Source organism: Idiotropiscis lumnitzeri, chromosome 11 (genome assembly GCF_059441095.1).
Source record: "Idiotropiscis lumnitzeri isolate Australia: NSW breed Sydney's pygmy pipehorse chromosome 11, RoL_Ilum_1.0, whole genome shotgun sequence".
Lineage (NCBI taxonomy): Eukaryota > Metazoa > Chordata > Actinopteri > Syngnathiformes > Syngnathidae > Idiotropiscis > Idiotropiscis lumnitzeri.
The window spans coordinates 2,204,699-2,223,382 of NC_142401.1; the positions used below are offsets into that span (position 1 = coordinate 2,204,699).

An 18,684-nucleotide genomic window follows, 5' to 3' on the forward strand; every position below is an offset into this window, starting at 1 on the left:
AACGAATGAATGAATGAAACAATTACAAAATTAATGAAAAATTTAATAAAACGTTTCATAGTTTTTCTTTTTAATTTATTTAACTTTGCCACTTTGAGTCCTCCATAGAATACTACTGGTAATTGAAAACCTGCTAAGGGAACAATCGAGTACAGTAGTTGATACTTGACGTGACGGACCATAATTTTCGACGGACTGCAGGTGGGGGGAAATATTTGTGTGACGGACAGCCCCGACTGCAAGACAGCGAGACCTCATGTATGTTTCTGTAATCGTTTTTAACATCCAGCCCGCCGTGAACCGAATCGATTTGCTTTTGTGAAATGATTGCAGCCAGTACGACAAACAACCAAACATGGAACAACTGTGGAATTTAACTCAATTGTTTTGCCGTCGCAAATCTTGGACACCTGTCAGGTGTTGTGTACAAGTCAGATTGTGTTGTAGTTCAGCCAGCAATGTAGTCCGAGCAAGGGAAAAGCGGCCGAGATCGGATCATTTCAAGACTCAAATATCTTCCGGTCCAAGTTTTCACGATTTTATCCGAGGAGTCCCTGGTAATAAAGCAACAAGTTCAGACAAAGAAGTCGAATACAACCCCGAGTATGTCTCTGCTGATTCTGAGCTGGGGAATTCACGAAAGGGTAAATTTGAAATCTTAACGTTACTTTGGGCGATTCTGGAGGGATGTAAATCAATGTTTTGTCTTGTTACAGTCTATTTTGAAACTTATGGATGCCAAATGAATGTAAATGACACGGATATTGCCTGGTCCATACTACAGAGGAACGGATATCAACGCACGGCACATTTACGCGAGGTATGCAACTTGAATTATTGACGATTTTAACACCACTTAGTTTAGAATAACGTCCAGTTTGTGTTGTTTTTATCTGCAGGCAGATGTGGTACTTCTTGTAACATGCTCCATCAGGTATCGAGCCCATAAAAAAAAAAGAAAATCACAATTCCTACAAATGTTATGACATGAATACTTGTCCATATAATGCTTAACTTACATTTTGTGTAATAGAGAAAAAGCCGAGCAAACAATCTGGAACAGACTACAAGAACTGACAGCCATGAAGAATAAGCGCCGAAAGAGTCGAACACCAATGAAAATTGGCATTTTAGGTATTGTTATTACCGTTGGATTCACCCGGCAGCAACAATATATGGAATGGGATACAGTAGATCATTTCATATTGTTTTTTTTCTTTTTAAACAATAAGCGTCCGTCTATGTTCGGTTCGGCAGAGCAGTGAATACTGCTGACCTAAAGAGAAATATGAATAGACATGCATGTTGTCTTTTAACATGGATTGTGTATTTCCATCAAGGTTGCATGGCCGAGAGACTGAAGACGGAGCTTTTGGAACGAGAGAAGCTTGTAGATGTCCTGGCCGGGCCAGACGCCTACCGGGATCTCCCCCGCCTGTTGACTGTGGCCGAGGGAGGTCTGCAGGCAAGCAATGTGCTGCTTTCATTAGAGGAGACCTACGCTGACATCATGCCAGTCCACCACTCCCCTCAGGGACACACTGCCTTTGTGTATGTTTTGTCAAGAGGACCATTTTCTGATCATTTGATTCCTTCACATAACGATGATGTCCTGCAGGTCCATCATGCGAGGCTGTGACAATATGTGCAGTTACTGCATTGTTCCCTTCACCCGGGGCCGCGAAAGGAGTCGGCCTGCCAGCTCCATTCTGGAGGAAGTCCGCATCCTTTCTGATCAGGCAAGTTAGAAATAGTTCAAAGCAAACTGAATAGCAAGTGGTGTTGAGTCCTGTGTGTGGTCCTTTTCCTTCCAGGGAGTGAAGGAAGTGACATTGCTGGGTCAGAATGTGAACAGCTACCGAGACACTTCTGAAGAACACTTCTGTGGTGCGATTCCCACCAAGCTGAGCCGCGGCTTTAAGACGGTGTACCGCCCCAAATTGGGAGGTATGCGTTTCTCTGAGCTGCTGGACAGAGTGTCGCAGGTCGATCCCAACATGAGGATCAGATTCACATCACCTCATCCTAAAGACTTTCCTGATGAGGTACATGAGCATTTGCTCAAAGGTAGAGTTTACAGTCTTGAAGATGAGAGCATAATTGGAATGTAGAGCTGAATATGTTATGTTTTTCAGAATAATTGTTTTCTGTTTTTTGGAATGTTTTCAAAACTCAGTTTTTCAGAATTTCCTTGTCCCTGTCATTTGTTTTTCTTTTTTTTCCAAATATGCCAAATTACTTTAAAAAACAATTTGTTTAACCAAATTTTATTCACGTTTTCTTTCCAGAATACATTTATTAAATAAAATATATTCTGGAAAAACTGAAAAAAGAGTAATTCAGAAATTCTGTAACCAGAACAAAAATTCAGAAAAGTAGAAAATTTTTTTTTCCAACAAACAAGAAACTAATTCTGAAAAACAGTAAAAATCTATATGAAAATCTAAAAAATAAAAATAAACAATGGAACTAAAAAAAAGAATACAAATATAATAATAAAAATATTCCATAAACAAGCACAAATGATATTAAAAAAGTAAAAGACATTCAGAAATATATATTTTTTCCAATTGAATGCAACACGCTTCCGTATACAATTTTAACACGTTTAATTTCTTTCTAACGCCGCAAACTCTACGTTTAAATCAACTCCAACCACGTTCAGATTGAAATGACCTGTTGTTTGACTGAGGATTGATCAGCTTTCTCATACCTCTGCGTGCGTGCGCGCGTGCGTGCGTGCGTGCGTGCGTGCGTGCGTGCGCGCGCGTGCTTCTGTGTGTGCGTAGGTTTTGCATCTGATTGCAGAGAGGGAAAACATTTGCAAGCAGATCCATCTTCCAGCTCAGAGTGGGAGCAGTCAGGTCTTGAAAGCTATGCGCCGTGGGTGAGTAACTATTTACAGTTGCTGGAAAAAATGCACGATCTTCCAAATGACACGCTTTCGGCATCGTGTGGTCATAAAATGTCATCTGATCTTCATTTCAGTAAAAATAAAAAATAAAACCTCCTGAGCGTTTGTGTTTCCATGTTTTTACTGAACGTTGACTGAAAGTTGACGCTCTTTTGACAACAGTAACTTCAAGCAAACCAAATGTTTCCTGTAGTTGCAACTCCGACTTGCACAACCGTTTTATTGAGATCAGATCACAACATCTCAGTTGGATTGAAGTCAGGCGCTTCTTTTTGCAACTGATATCTATAACCAAATTGACAGGTACACAAGAGAGACGTACCTTGAATTGGTACAGAACGTCAGGAATATCATTAAAGGTAGGCACCGCTTTCCTCACACTGTTATACACTGTCAAATCATTTTTATAACGATATCATTAAAGTTGGATATAGTGCTATAAAACTATGATGTACTATGCTGTAGCTTAATCGGGGTGATATTGTATATAACGCGCCTCTGTCGACTTTTTTTTTGCACTGATTGCACCTAACTTTTTTTTTTCTGCTTCACCAACACAAAGTTAACTTCTTTAAAAAAAAATTTTAAACCAAATTACTGCCCAACTTTTTAGGTAATATCAAACATGGTAATCATTCGCCATCGGATGAAATTTGTCGTTTTGAAATCCGAATGTGAATTGTGGAGATGTGATGAGAGAATAATTTAGGAGGGAGAATGAGGTTGTGCTGTTATTGATGGATGCAAAATGTCGGTTCTCTTTGAATTGCGAATATAGGTGCGCGCGCCTGACGGGAGCCTTAAATACCGTGCGTCACTTTTTTTTTTTTCCTCATGGACAAAAGGATGAATTGGTTGTCATGAATTGTGAGATGCGATTGTTATCTGTGATTTCTTCCGACTGTGTCAACTTGCATGCCGTACTGAGCTGGAAGAAATCACATTTTTCACAGTTGATGTCATGCAATCATCACTGTAGCATAATTATGGCGTGTGTGTCAGACGTGAGTCTCAGCAGCGACTTCATCTCGGGCTTTTGCGGCGAGACTGAAGAAGATCACCAGCAGACCTTGTCTCTCATCACGGAAGTCGGCTACAATGTTGGCTTCCTTTTTGCTTACAGCATGAGAAAGGTGAGGAAAAAAAAAAAATCTTTCAGTGTGGCTCAAGTCCACCCTAAGAATTTGTTGGACCCCCCCCACTTTTTTGTTGACCAACTTAGAAAACCCACGCATTCCATCGGCTTCAAGATGACGTGCCAGTGGATGTGAAGCAACGTCGGCTGGAGGAGTGCATCAGTGTGTTCAGACAGGAAGCTGCGAGGCTCAACGCGACTCTCATTGGCAGCACGCAACTGGTCCTGGTGGAGGGGGTCAGTACTGCACTCAGGATGGTCCTATTCCATTCTGAAATTCCCACTCACCCGTGATTACCTTTCAATGCATTGCTGTGTCACGCGGGTTATTGGAGTGACATGGAGAAGGAGGGGGAAAAATATATTTTGTCAGTCGGTGTAAGAGTGATTTGTGAGGGGAGAATAGAGAGAAAAATTGAGCAAATGCTGTACTTGAAATTTCATCTGTTCCAGGGTTGAACTGTCTCTGTGTTAAAAAGGATTTACCATAAAATATGAAACAAAACAGTTTTTTTTTGCTTATCAGCTTCATTGGGCTTTTTTTCCAATTATATATTCTGTGACATTGTCAAGGAATGTTCTATATTTTGGTTTCTGTGCTTAATAAAAAAACTAAACAAAAGTCTTGCAAGTGTAAAAAGAAGTAAACCGCTAAGCAGTAATATACAAAAGTTAGGCTCAACCTTGAAACTTTCAAGATTTTGTCCTTTTTCATCACTCAATGAATCGAACATTACATGACAGACATGCCACTCAACGTGTTTGGAGAATCTTTTTGTCGCAATACAAACCAAAGAGTTTGGCGCTAATAGTTTTGAAGATGTGAAGTACTGCTAAGCAAAAGTGTCCGCTTCCCATATCAAAGCATCATTTTGTTTCCTAAAAACATGTCAATCATTAATCAAAATGTTCTTTGTCATTTTTCCTGACTGCTCATCAGTAATTGCTTTTTGCAGACTGCAGTCATTTCAAGTTTTTCATATTCTGATGCTGTAATCATCACATTGTCATCCTGAAAGCAGCTCTCCTTTTCTGTTTTGGATTTGCAAAGCCAGCAGATGTTTGTAGAAGTGTAGAAATTGATTTGTGATGTGCAACAAAGCTGACGCTCAGCACAAGGTGAGCTCATGTTGTACTGGGTTAGCGTAACCTAAGCGAACAACGATGCTCACGGCGCCATCTATTTATTTATATTTTTTTTATCTGCAGGAGAGTAAGAGATCTGCCAAGGAGCTATGTGGGAGAACAGACGGCAATGTGAGAGTGATTTTTCCCAGAGCGGATGTTGCTGTTCATCCTGCAGAGTCCGACACGGCTGCAGTCAACTTTGGAGACTATGTGCTAGTCAAGGTGGGATTCACGTTAAACATTAACTGGTTCAAAGAAATAAATTGACTATCCTTAAAAGCTCAATTCTGTACAATTCTAACAGGTTTGTTGCGAGTCAGATTGTTAAGCATGTGCATTTTATTTCATGCAACCATGACTCTGGATGGGGTCCGATGAAGACTTCTCAGCCATGTTTGTTATGGTTTCAAATTTCAATCAAGAATCAAATCTTCACACAAGACAGATTTTGCATTCAGGTCAAATTGTATATTTGGCAATTTCTGCCCCCTTCAACAGATCTTTCTTCTTGTGCAGATTTTGTCAGCCAGCTCGCAGAGTTTGCGCGGTCAAGCCTTGCGTCACAGACATCCCTTGGACCAGTCCAGCAATTAAGAACATTTGTCCCTGTGCATCCTTGATTGCCGCGTAACGTTCAACACTTTGGACAGCTCAGCAAACCAACTACAGTATGTCAAAGTATCATCTTGTCTCAAAAAAAAAATCATCCTCGTCAGTTTGGACCACTTGTGAGGTTACAAAAAGTGTTCTTGCATTTAACCGTTGTGTTCATAGTTAAAACTTTAAGTGTAAACTCATTTGGCTTTTGCTACGCAACTTGGTTGAATTTGTCGAAGCAGCACATCTGGGTCATGATGCATTTGGAATGTTATTTATTAAAATAGAACAAAGACAATTCATGCTGCTTTGATGACTTGATGAGATGTCACGCCATCATTTTGTGGAGCGAACATCAGCCCCAATCAGAATGAATTTCTACAGGAGAAAATGAGACGTTTTGTTCAGGTCAAAGTTTAGATTTGAGCCATTAATATTGACGCAAGATTCATTCTGACCTTTTCAACCTGAAGATCAACGTTGACGAGCTTCATCTTCCCAATGGTGGGGAGCGGTAAACCCTTTGAAAATTTTGCTGTGGACCAATACATGCATTTAAACTAATTGACAAGAGTCTTCATCTAAATAAAAGACTAATCGCATCATTTCTCTAGTCCACGTGCTCATATGCTCACCACTTACCGTTGATTTGGGGTAGAACAACCTGTTTCAGGGCCTCCTGCAGAATCTTTTCAAGGGGTCCGACCTGTATATGAAATTCAGGTTAGTTCTTCTCATTGCTGTGGATTCAAATCTGTAATTTGCATCTGAAGCAAACGCTTACCTTAATGTGTCCCACATGACTTGTCCCCAAGGTTAAATCCATTCTGTGCAAATGAGGCAAAATTAGAGCGATGTTTGTCCTCGCAATGGACTTTTGCGTGCCCCCCCTTACAACAAAGACATTTATTTTTGGGAACTCACTTGTTCAGGATGAATTGTCCACGTAGCCTCATGTCACTAACAAACAACCGGACACTGATATTGGTCTCCTGTAAGGGGACAAAAACAAAAGAAAATATTTATACAATTTAAAAAAAAAAAAAAAAAAAAAAAAGGAACTTACCACATTAAGGACAAAGAGCGTCGAGAATTTGCCGTTTGGTGTGGTGATGCCGACCGTCACTTTGCTAATGGTTTGGACGGTCGCCTTTTGTGGCTTCAAATTGACATAGGGCGCTTTTACCGTCTTTACCAGCAGTTTTATTGGCAAATTCGGGAAAGCTTTTGCAATCTGAAAGGTCAATGCAATGTTAGACAAATCACTCCAGCAACTAGGTTGATTTTTGAGAGTGACTGTGGGTCTTGTCACCTGAGGATTGGAAACGCCAAACGTTCCGGTGTTGAGCCTGAATGGGGAGCTTTGAGGGATCTGCGACAAAAGTTACAAAACATTGTGAGGGCATGAAAGTCGACACAGCTGAAATGAGAATGTTGCGACGGGGCTCACCAGACTATCAGAAATGTCAAAGTTCAGGGCTCCAGCTTTGTAGTAGACAAATGCCGCAGAGTTGATGGTGAAGGAGGACAAACCCAAGTACAACATTTTGTCCTTCTTAAATGGCAGAGCGAAGCGCGTGGCGGGGAACGTCGTTTCCCTCCGGTGGTTGATGTTGTAGAATTGCCCCTAAAAACGCCAGAGTGAGGCGATCCAAATATAACTCTGAAGCAATTTTCAAATGTGGTTTTACCTTCAAGCCCAAATCAATGTAAGACCTGGAGATTGCCGGTGCAGCCACCAGCGAGTAGTCAATCAGCGCATCCTCGTCCACTTTGGCCACAACTAGCGGACAGAAGAAAATGGCTAGTACTAAAATATGTTGAAAAAAAATAAAAGCCTTGAGACGTCAGTCAGATCTGAGGTGGCTCAACCTGAGGGGCCAAGTACAGTTACATTGTTAGGCATAGACCAGAATTGCCCAAGTCATTGTTTTGGAAAAGGAAAAACATTTGTAAACCACACGGTTACAAAAGCATCAACTTGATGGCTGAACAAATAAGCGGAAGGAAAAACAACCCCAAAAAACAAATGCATGTTATAAACATTGTGTGCCCCAAAAATATCCAATATCCAAAAATATTGTAATATGACCTGGGTAATTACGCCATGTGACCAACAAAACTTGAAATATCCTCGGAAAAATGGGATATTAATGTACTCGTGAAAAGCCATATCCTCGTTTGTGCAACCTGGAAATTTGTGTGCACAACCACCACCCAAGTGGCATGACTCGTTTAATTCTTTGTGTGTTCCTCATTTCATAGAGCACCATTTGGAAAATGCTCACTTAAAATCAAAATTGGTCTTAAATAGGATCCGACATTCACACGAGACATCTTTACCGTTGAGTGTTTCCAAGTCACGGTTCAAATCAGACACGATGTCAGTCACCAGGGGGCAGATCTGAAAGTAAAAACCAAGATCATTCTTGTTAAAAGGAGCAAATTCAATTGTTTGACAGAAAAGATGGGAATCCATTTGTTGTGAAAGTTTGACAAGGTGGCGTCGCTGGGAGGCTGAAGAACTCCCAGCATGCAAGTACGACTTGCATTTCTTTGATTGTTTGCTATTCAGTTGATGTTGGGTGATCGTTTTGGGTTGGATGCGACATTGTGTGTTGATTAGCCAATTGCCTAAATTGGCCTTGTATGATCGCTTAAGTTTAATTTAGTTGTTAGAGTCTCGTGAGCGCCACAACACTCTTGCATTTGAAATCCACTCTCGCCCAGAATTATTTTTTTATTAGAACCTACAAACTCGTTTAGGTTCGTAAAAGGTTGCAAAGAAGTTTTAAACGTGTTCAGACAGTTTTTCCACCGTTTCTGAACATCTTTGCAAACCCTGATAAATATCTAAAATATTGGGTACGTTTGCCGATTAAGAGAAATTTAAATGATACATTTAGGAAAAAAAAAAAAGTTACTTAAGTACCTTTAGTTTGCTAGAAAGAATTCAGCACTTTAATACGATTCATGATAACCCAGCTGGAAAGAGTGCTTACCTTTTGTTCTAGCACTTTGCGCAATGCCTTAGCAGTAAACTTTCGGAAAAGATTGTATAGGAAGCTGAAATAAAAGAAGCCATGAATCAGGTATTATGAACAATATTGCAAAACTTTTTTTTTTCCCCTTCTTTACCTGCCACGACCGTGGAATTTGAGGGTCAAGTCTCTGATTTTTGCCTTACACCATAACAGACTGAGGTGAGGTCGTCCGCTTTGATCTTTTTTGATGAAAGCCGTTGCGCTCAAGGACATTCTTTTCACACTCACATCAAAGGAACCACTGTGCTTCCTGTTAAAAAGGCGATTGACAAACTGCAGCAGGCCAAAAGAGTCTTTTGCAAATTGAACACATCTTGGGGTCACTCACAGAATGCCGGCTTTGACCTTCCATTTTCCTTTTAACTTGATGACGACATTGGCCAGAGACAATTTGACACCGGTCCCAATGAGCAGCCTCACAGAAGAGGAAGGGATTTCCACAGCCACCGTGCGAATACTAGAGGGAATTACAAAACGACAGAACTTTGAGAACCGACCGAGATAGACGATCTAGCTCAGATGAATAAATTGTCTTACTTTGAGAAGGTGTACTTGACATTGCCGATAATGCTCAGTTTCTTTGATCCGGACATATCTGGAATTGTTGCGCTTTGGAATTTCTCCTTGATGGAAGCAACCCCGAGTTGCCTGCCTAATGGCGGAAGAAGAGCGGGTGGGAAAACTGCTGCGTCAGCTTCCGTTTCATCGGCAATCCTTACCATATTCAGCGCCTTTCTGCGTCAGTTTAATTTTTATGCCAGGGATGGCGCTTGAAGTCAACTGACTGAAGGCCACCAACAGCAGCCAACAACACAGCAACATGTCGCTTGACCCTTTTGGGGGGGGGGGGGGGAGGAGAACATTAGTAAAAAAAAAAAAAATATATCAAATAAATAAAAAAAAGAAAACAATCACCACACAAATAAAGTCATGCTTTCCTTTTGTAAAGGTGCAACTTAAATTGGAGATTTAAGGCCACATCATCTGTCCATTTTGAATTGAACAGAAAGGAAATAAACACAAGGGAACAAAAAAACTAATTTTCCAAAGCACAAGTAGACGTTGCGTAGCATAAGCAGATCCACATTTTTTAAGTTTTTGGTGGTTCTTACAGTTTAACATTATGGCACATAAAAAATTTAAAAAAAAATTGCCCACCAAGGTAGCATCACTTGTTCATGATGCTTTCACAAACATCCCAAAATTGAAAGACATGTTGGACATGAATCTTCTACTCACAGAGATCACACTCAGCTGAAATTGAGCTGTGCCGTTCCTCCTGCCGTGCTGACTTGCAACAAGCGTGACAATGGAAGGACAGCAAGCTCTGAAATACCCTGAAAAACAATCCCAATCATTTGATTCAGGTGTGTTGGGCGACGGAGACTTTGAAAACATGCAGGACAGCGACCCTGTAGGATCGGGTTTGGACGCCACAGACCCACTCAGTCAGGAATTGGGCTTGACAAGGGCAGAGGTGACGAATCCAGGTCCACATGTTGGCTTTAAACACAGGTGCTTGGAATCAACTGGCAAGTAAAGCAGCTCCCTGGATCGACTTCAGAAAAGCCTGGACCAGAGTTAACTTAAGCGGATTGTTTTGTTCTGAGATGATGTGCTGCCAGGATGGCCGAGTGGTCTAAGGCGCCGCGTTCGGGACCCAGTCTCCCCAGGAGGCCTGCGTTCGAATCTCGAATTTCCCCATTGTGGGACTAATAAAGGGAATATTATTATTATTATGTGATAAAGATGTAAAGCTAATATGGTGCAGTGTTTGAATTTGGCTTTGCAAGATGTGGAAGGAATTAAACTGAGTTAACGGACTTAAAATATAGTTAATCTCGTTAAACTAGAATTAATGCTTTCATTTTGAGAGAGGGAGGGAGAGAGATATGCATTCAGTGCATCAACCTAATATCTCGAAGGAAAGCATCTTGCCATTTTTTGTTTGTGATTTATTTAGAATGTTTTTCAAATAGAACAAAGACACCTGTCATGTCAGAAGCACAGCCTATCCTGTATGCAATTTGGATGACATCATTTTCAAAGGCAGCCGGAAAAAAAAAAAAAAAATCACATTTCTCGTTTACATTTCATTTGCAAAGAATACATTCAGAATTCATTGATGAAAAAAAAATGTTGATCAATAATATTGACTTGAAATGAAGGCTGGTCATTTTCATGTAATATTTGCTGTGATTGTTCTTCCGTTGTCGTTTGCACTGGCGTAGGAGAAAAAAAAAAATCATTTGTTGGTCACTGCCATCAACCTGTAAACTGAACGTCTGTCCCGATCAGAATGTAGTCCTACAGGAGAAAAGGAGACATTTAAAATATGACAGATGATGATTTAGCCCTGAATTCCGACGGATTTCCGACCTTGAGGACTTGAAGATCAGTTTTGACAAGCTTCATCTTCCCAATAGTGGGGAGCGGGTATCCTTTTGCAAGTTGAACTGCAAAGCAAAGCGTACCTTGAGATTCAGCTAATCATTTCTAAAATACAGCCGTGAAGGATTGAATATTTCGTCATTGTGTCATGACACGATGCGCAATTTCTCGTCGGCCGTACAAATGAGGAAAAAGGCAACAATGTGTCACTTTACAAAGGCTCATTTGGTGAGCACTTACCATTCAGTTTTGGTATAACAACCACTTTCAGGACCGTGTTCAGGATGTTGTCGAGAGATTTGACCTGCATATGAAGTTCAGGTTAGTTCCTCTCACGGCTCGGAACGAAAAAGCTGTAATTTGCATGTGAATCCAACTCTTACCCGAAAGTCTCCCACGTAACTTGTCCCCAGGGTCACATCCATTCTGTGCAAATGAGGCAAAATTAAACTGTGGCATTTGTTTTCGGAAGGAACTTTTGGCCGCGCTGTTTCCTTTGAGAACGCGGCGTGATTCAATTTGGGCAACTCACTTGTTCAGGGTGACATTTCCGCTTAGCCTCATGCCACTAACAAACAACCGGGTGCTGACACTGGCCTCCTGTGGGGGGGACAAGGAATACACGTGAAGAAAGTTAAAAAAGCATTAAAAGTCACAAAATGGTTTGGCAAAAATTAAGGCCTGAAATGAAATCAAATTATCAGTTCAGCACCAAACTCAGTTGCAAGCTCTCAATGCGATCGGCGTGGACATACTCGGATTCTTTGAGCCGAGTGTATGCCGATCTGGTCACTTGCCCTTTCGACTTTGGCATATTTGAATCAGCAACTCGTGAAGATAGCTTGTGCAACGCAGTTGACGTATCTGTCTCGTTGTGTCACTAATGATGCGCATCAGTATAGAACTTAACCAAGAAGAAAACAATTTGCGCTCCCCCCCCCTCCCCACCACCCACCCACTCTCTGCCCCAACTCTAAATGATAGCATTTTCCTTACAATTCAAACCCCACACCGGAGAGTCAATGCACACAATGGGCAAGGAGAGCGCCACTGCCACCTACTGGAGTGAATGTGCAATTACACTTTATTGTAGTACAGCGGAAATGTACTTTCAAAATTTAAAGTGTATCTTTTTAGGTTTAAATAACTTTGAAATTTAGTGAAAAAATTGACAAAATCTATCCTTTTATACATTTGAAACTGAAAAAAAAATCATTATTTTTATGCAATAGCAAGTTAATGGAAATCATGCAATTAAAAAAAAATAAAATAAACGCTCATCGACTGACATGTCCATGCCATTTCGATGCATGTTTGTGTGTATATGTGTGTGCGCGTGCATGTTTAGGGCGCGGCATTCCATTTCTTTTAAGTTGCATTAAAAACCTTCGATTTGCTTTTAGCAGAAAGCCTGAAAAGAAAAGCAAAAGTTGAATGTAATAAGTGTGTCATAATGAAGCATTTGTGACGTGCCATGTTAAGGACAAATAGCGGCGAGAGTGTGCCGTTGGGTTGGATGGCGTAGGCCGTCACTGTGCTGGCGGCTTGAATCGTGGCGTTGTTCGGCTCCAAAGTGAAGACGGGACTTTTCGCCGTCTTTACCAGCAGCTTCATCAACAAGCCCGGGAAAGATTTGGCGATCTGAAAGTTCAAGGCAATATCTATTGACAAATCACTTTCTCCCACCGCCGACTTAATTGTTTTACGTGATTGACCGTCGGTCCCTTCACCTGCGGGATGAAAACTCCAAATGTTCTGGTGCTGAGCCTGAACGGGGAGCTTTGAGGGATCTGTGGCGAAGGAGCGACGATCGTTACACATCATTGTGAAGGCATGAAAGTCGACACCGCTGAAATGAGAATGTTGCGGCCGGGCCCACCATATCATCGGTAATGTACAAGCTCAGCGCTCCGGCGGTGTTGTAGACGAAAGCCGCAGAGTTGGCGGTGTAGGCGGACAAACCCAAGTACAACATTTTGTTGTTCTCAGGTGGCAGAGAGAAGAGCGTGGCGGGGAACGGCGTTTCCCGATGCTTCTCGATATTGTAGAATTCGCCCTAAACACCAGAGAGGGACAATCAACGTGTAACTCCGCCTTGAAAACGATGTCCACCTTTTCGACGGGTGGTTTTACCTTCAAACTCAAACTTATGGAAGAGTTTAAGATTGTTGGCGCCGCGACCATGGAATATTCAATCTCTGCATACTTGTCCACTTGGGCTAAGACTGCGGGACGGAGGAAAATGACGTTAGCACGATCGATTCATTCTGATGTCGCAATCGATGTTCGCGATGCAATCGATTCCGCTTTCGCGTATGACATAAACGGCGACGTTTACCATTGAGCGTTTTCAGCTGAGGGTTCAAATCGGACACGGCGTCAGCCACCAGGGGGCAGATCTGAAAGAGTAACTCAGAGTTTGATTCTCATTGGATTTGGATTTGATTGAAAAGACAATAGGTGTCAAACTCTGGCCCGTGGGCCAAATTTGGGCCCAGTGTAATTAATTTGGCTGCGAGGCTATACCAAAGGACTACTCTACCATTTTACGTTCTATATGATAATGGTAACATACAAACTGATAAATCAAAAACTAAACTTTTTATTGCATTAATAAAACCACTTATAATAAATAAATAAAAAATCAGCATCTATATTGTTTTGAAAAAAATTAAATGCTGGCCCGCGGCTTTGTTCAAGTTGTACTTTTTGGCCTACTTTGTATTTGAGTTTGACATCCCTGGAAGAGAGAAATGAGAATGTGTTTTAACTTTTTTTGTACTCAATGCAAATGATGAAAGTAAATCATCTGTCACGTAGAAGGACTCGATTGAGGAAGCAGACATAGCGGAAGTTGGTCTTTGCGTGTGTGTGTTTTATAATAACAGACTCGTGGGTAGCAGATCTGCTTCACAGTTCTGCGTTTGTCTGCCGTTCAAATCGCTGATCCGACATTCGAGGTAGAATTTGCATTTTTTTCCCGTGCTCGCGTCGTTTTTCTCCACCTACTCCTCACGCACTCCGATAACATGCATGTCAGGTTTGATGAACCGCCTCGCTCTTCGAGCAAACGTCATCTGGGATTGGCTGAAGCTCACCTGTGACATTTGGATGTGTTTGTATGTCTATATTTATGTTAGTGCTTGTCAATTATTTTGTGTTACGCCCCCCCACTAGCAAGAAAAAAAAACTATTTGTGCCCCCCCCGATACCCGCTCTCCACCTCAACTATAAATAAGAACATTTTCGTTGCGAAACAAAGCTACACCGTCGAGTTTGTACTTGCTGTGCACAATGGGCAAGGAGAGCACCACTGCCACCTACTGGAGTGGATGTGCAATGACACTTTACTGAAGTACGGCAGGCAAAAAAAGCATGTTCCCCAGCATGCGAGGTTACCGGTCAAGAGTGCTTAATATGTGCTCACCTTTTTTTGGAGGGCATTGCGCAATGCCTTATTAATGAAGTTTCGGAAAAGATTGTACAGCCAGCTGGAATAAAAGAGACGCGAGGATGAATGAGCCACTTAGTGCTTAATGGTATTGATAGGAAAATGAAGCTTCACGAAGCACTTTTTTAAAAATATTTTCAATTCCTCTTCATGGTCCTATTTAAACTTAAAAGTTTCATCTAGAGGAGTCAAAACGGGTCACACGTGCTTCACGAAGCTTCGTTTGTCATTTCGTTCATTTCACCTGGCTCCACCGTGGAATTTGATCGTCACGCTGCCGACAGTCGCCGCGCAGTCGACATTAGTGACCTGAGGTCGACCTGTTTCATCGCGTTTGACCGCGACGACTGTGCTGACGGACAATCCTTTCACACTCAAATCAAAGGAGCCACTGTCTTTCCTGTCAAGAGAAATGAGCGAGCGCTAGAAGCCGAGCTCAGGTTTTGTGTTTGGAACGCGTCTTGTCTCACTCACAATATTCTGCGGTATTTCACCCTCCAGTTTCCTTTCATACTGATGAAAGCGTTCGCAATAGACAGTCTGACACCGGTCCCAGGCACGAGTTTCATCGTAGAGGACGGTAAGCCCACAGCCACCGTTTGCATACTGGAGGGGAAGGACATGCTCATTAGTTACGTTCCTTGGAGAACAAACTGAAAAAGAAAAAAAAAAAAAAGTGGATCAGATCCATAAATGGTCTTACTTTGACAATCTGTACTGGACCTTGCCAATGACGGAGACTCGCTCTGTTCCAGATATATCTGGGATTGTTATGCTTTGGAGTTTCTTCTGGATGTAAGCAATGCCCAGTTGCCTTCCTAAAGACCAAATAATAATGTTGCTTCTTTGCGAGTCTTTGTTTCATCGACCATCCTTACCATATTCAATGCCGTTATCTGTCAGTTTGACTTTGACTCCAGGATTGGCGCTTGATGTCAACTGACTGAAGGCAACCAGCAACGGCCAACACCACAGCAACATGTTGCTTCACCTTTTGGACAAGAAAAAAAAAAAGATGGAGAGGATGGTTGAAATCCCCAAGTAAGAAATCAGTGCTTTCCTTTTTGAGGCTGTAATTCTGTGAGCAGAGTTGACACGAACGTCAGTCTCAACTCAATTCTTTTTTTCCGGCATTTCAGTGGACATTAATTTCCAAATCGCAATGAATCTTGTTTGCGTTGGATTCCTTACAATTAAACGCCACTTCATTAAGTGTTGTCTGTCGACGTACGACTCCAATTGAATGTGCCGTTTGAGTTCAAATTGGAGAACAGTCACATTCATTGCGGCTGACTCAAACCACATGACACCTGTTAAATCGGCAGCCTGGCACTTAATTTAATTCAAATTACAGGCCACGTCCACTGTCTGGCTTGAAATTTACATGCATTTTATAAAACAGATGCAGTACCTACATTATTTTTTTTCTAGGCGGTAGTGGATTCTTACAATTAAACAATATGACGCATGTAAAATGGCTAAAATCATTTGTGCATGCTACCACTACCATCCCAACATTTCAGATCATTTACAACACAACTTTATTTGAATAGCGAATTTCATAATAGTTGCAACTGTAACGAAGCGCTTTAGACAAGAGTAAAACACAAAGTAGCAATAATTTAATACCAAAGACCGCGAAAACATTAATTCAAATACAAATTAATGATCCTAACACAATAGACACCAGAACAGTGAAAGGTCTCATGTAGCATCGAAAGCGGGGTAGAAAAATGTCGTCAAACAAGTTTTAGAAATGGACAGAGAGAGAGAGAGAGGGCTTACCTCACGTTTAATGTAAGGCCGAAAGGACCGCTAGCAAGAGTTCTGTACGGTACCGACACTAAAGCAATCTGAAGCTGCCAGAGCTCGCCGTTAGCTGAGACAGACAGTTCCTCCCGTGGCGACGACTTCCAACAAGACTGAAAGTGGAAGGGCAGCGCATGCCTCTAATCCACTTAAATAATCAGGAACTGGACTTGACAAGGGGAATATCCCACGTGACGCAAACAATGACAGACGTTGTATTTTTCTTTACAGAGTTATGAAATATTCCAGAAAAAGACGCCTGAATTTCCCAAAAATCAAAAGGGCCGTTCTTGCCTACTGGTGACTTTACAGTATGATGAAGTTCAGGATTTTTTCGGAGGTTTTAAGTATGGACTTTAATCAGATAAATTGCACGTTTTAAGCACCTCAGCATTTTTTTTTAATTAGGGCTGGATTGTTCAGACAGATTGTGCGAATGTTCGCCCTGTTTGGGGAACAGGCGAAGCAATTGCAAAGTGCTCATATTGTTTATATTCAACAACATTTAGCTCTTCTTACACCTTATTTCATTGAATACTTTTTTTTTAAATAAAAATGAAGCAGAGAATGTTGAGAAAAGGTGTTTTCTCTTGCAAGGTGACCACCAAAACTCTTTTATGGTCAGTGTGTACTGCAGATTTCGATCACTCTGAAAGTGGAGGTGGAGGAGACAAATGTTGTGTAATCCTGACATCTAGAGGCAAAGTGTAGAAATGCAGGCCCCATTTTTGTTCCAGTATGAAGTTTTGCCACTGTTACCTTGAAAAAAAGAACTAAAATGACAAATTACTCTCATGGTTACATTCACCAGGTATCGACAACCGTGCTTAACATAAAACGGATTTTGCCTCTTAATTAAAAGGGACATCTCAGAATAAAGAGTTTATATTTCAAAATAAATTAATTTCTTTTACCATAATTACCTTTATTTAAAAAACACAGGCAAACATTGATTACTTGACTGGAAAAAGAATTTCTATTGTCCGTTACTGTAAAATCTGCACATTTTGGAGTAACACGTCCACGTGTATTTGTTAAAGTTTGGCAAAAAATATTCTTGCAAAGACTTCCTTGTACTCTGAAAGTATTCCCATTTGTAAGCAATTGGCCATCGAGGCGGTATTCTTTAGTCCTTTTGCTTCGATTTCGTCAAGATGAAATTCCACAATCACTCAACCCTGACTCAAGTCAACCAGACCGTTTTAGTCAATGACTCAGAGTAGCCCGAGTCCGTAAAATGAACAGTCTACCACCAATACTTGAAAAGCACACGTCATTTTTTTAAAAACATAAATTCGGAACACATAATCAAGAAATGGAGGAGTATCGTTAAACCACAATGAATAAGAACACGTTGTTGGACAGCAGCTCAAATAAAAGTAGTCAAGGTGAGACTGGGGCTTACCATTCAGAATAAAATGATTAAAAAAAAAAAGTCAGACAACAGCTGCGCATTAAATCTTGCCCTCCGCCTGCTACCAAGTTATTTTTGGTTTCGTGTGTTACTGTCTTAAAGTTGGAATTTACGTAAAGCTTTTATCATTTGTAGGTCAAGTACGATCTGCCCTGACCACATGTGGAACTGAGAACACAGCAGACGGCGAGCTAAACAATTTTCCCACGTAAGAAGGAAATCCAAGTCCACGAATTTTTTGTCAAATTGTAAACAAGTCAAAACAATTAGAATACAGAAATAAATGGAAGTACAAACAATAACAAAACGCTCGTAGAACTGTACACTGCTACGTTGCTAACTGCTAACTAAAAAGTGCAACCATGTTAAACTATAGCAAGGAAGCCAGTAAAATAGGAATGTTCATGGAAATAATAAACACACAATCGCATTTAATTGTCAATTGTCACGTCTGCCTGTTCAAAATGGCTGCGCTGAACTGTACATTAAAAACAACTACATCGACCACCAGGGGTCGCTACCGACACACCTATTGTAATTCCTGGAGCCAGATTAATAGTGGCGAACCGGGTCAATAAATTCTTGACCTTTGACAGATGACATGATTGTTTTATCCTTTCACCTCAAGCCTTGCCACTGGAAGCAGTGAAGCGGCAATTATCTCAGTGCCGTGCCTGATGCCGGTCACTTTCCACCCCAATAGAAAGAGTCGCCAACTTGTGACAAAACTGACATTGACGACGGTGTCCCCAGTGTTGCCATAGCAACAGGCTGTTGATGTTTTGGACAGATGAGGGCCAA

At 41.2% G+C, this 18,684-nt stretch overlaps 3 protein-coding genes across 4 annotated transcripts; 1 reads left to right on the top strand and 2 right to left on the bottom strand.

The window, feature by feature from the left end:
- The first annotated feature begins 195 nt into the window (after window positions 1-195).
- cdk5rap1 (CDK5 regulatory subunit associated protein 1) lies at window positions 196-6,379 on the top strand. Its single transcript, XM_088309440.1, has 13 exons — window positions 196-258; window positions 717-820; window positions 900-934; window positions 1,034-1,134; window positions 1,341-1,551; window positions 1,619-1,743; window positions 1,819-2,045; window positions 2,790-2,887; window positions 3,218-3,273; window positions 3,917-4,047; window positions 4,137-4,286; window positions 5,259-5,399; window positions 5,694-6,379. Exons 2-13 carry the CDS (start codon window positions 743-745, stop codon window positions 5,769-5,771), a joined length of 1,431 nt encoding a protein of 476 aa, XP_088165566.1. The 5' UTR covers window positions 196-258; window positions 717-742; the 3' UTR covers window positions 5,772-6,379.
- LOC148326726 (bactericidal permeability-increasing protein-like) lies at window positions 6,033-10,204 on the bottom strand. The gene is made up of 16 exons (XM_088309441.1): window positions 10,058-10,204; window positions 9,538-9,651; window positions 9,356-9,470; window positions 9,147-9,275; window positions 8,913-9,068; window positions 8,777-8,840; window positions 8,118-8,178; window positions 7,466-7,557; window positions 7,225-7,401; window positions 7,087-7,146; window positions 6,841-7,008; window positions 6,699-6,766; window positions 6,559-6,601; window positions 6,417-6,480; window positions 6,233-6,309; window positions 6,033-6,152 (listed from the first exon to the last, which is right to left on the bottom strand). The coding sequence occupies exons 2-16, from the start codon at window positions 9,638-9,640 to the stop codon at window positions 6,111-6,113; spliced, it is 1,419 nt and encodes a 472-aa protein (XP_088165567.1). The 5' UTR covers window positions 9,641-9,651; window positions 10,058-10,204; the 3' UTR covers window positions 6,033-6,110.
- A 552-nt stretch (window positions 10,205-10,756) lies between these two features.
- On the bottom strand, window positions 10,757-18,017 carry LOC148326727 (bactericidal permeability-increasing protein-like). 2 transcript variants are annotated; one of them, XM_088310119.1, is made up of 16 exons: window positions 17,875-18,017; window positions 15,539-15,651; window positions 15,364-15,478; window positions 15,135-15,266; window positions 14,905-15,060; window positions 14,637-14,700; window positions 13,548-13,608; window positions 13,343-13,434; window positions 13,089-13,265; window positions 12,940-12,999; window positions 12,683-12,850; window positions 11,742-11,809; window positions 11,593-11,635; window positions 11,450-11,513; window positions 11,198-11,274; window positions 10,757-11,125 (listed from the first exon to the last, which is right to left on the bottom strand). In XM_088310119.1, the coding sequence occupies exons 2-16, from the start codon at window positions 15,639-15,641 to the stop codon at window positions 11,084-11,086; spliced, it is 1,422 nt and encodes a 473-aa protein (XP_088166245.1). In that variant the 5' UTR covers window positions 15,642-15,651; window positions 17,875-18,017; the 3' UTR covers window positions 10,757-11,083. The 2 variants fall into 2 exon arrangements, with proteins under 2 accessions (XP_088166245.1, XP_088166244.1); XM_088310118.1 differs by lacking the exon at window positions 17,875-18,017 and adding an exon at window positions 16,446-16,608.
- Window positions 18,018-18,684: the final 667 nt, after the last annotated feature.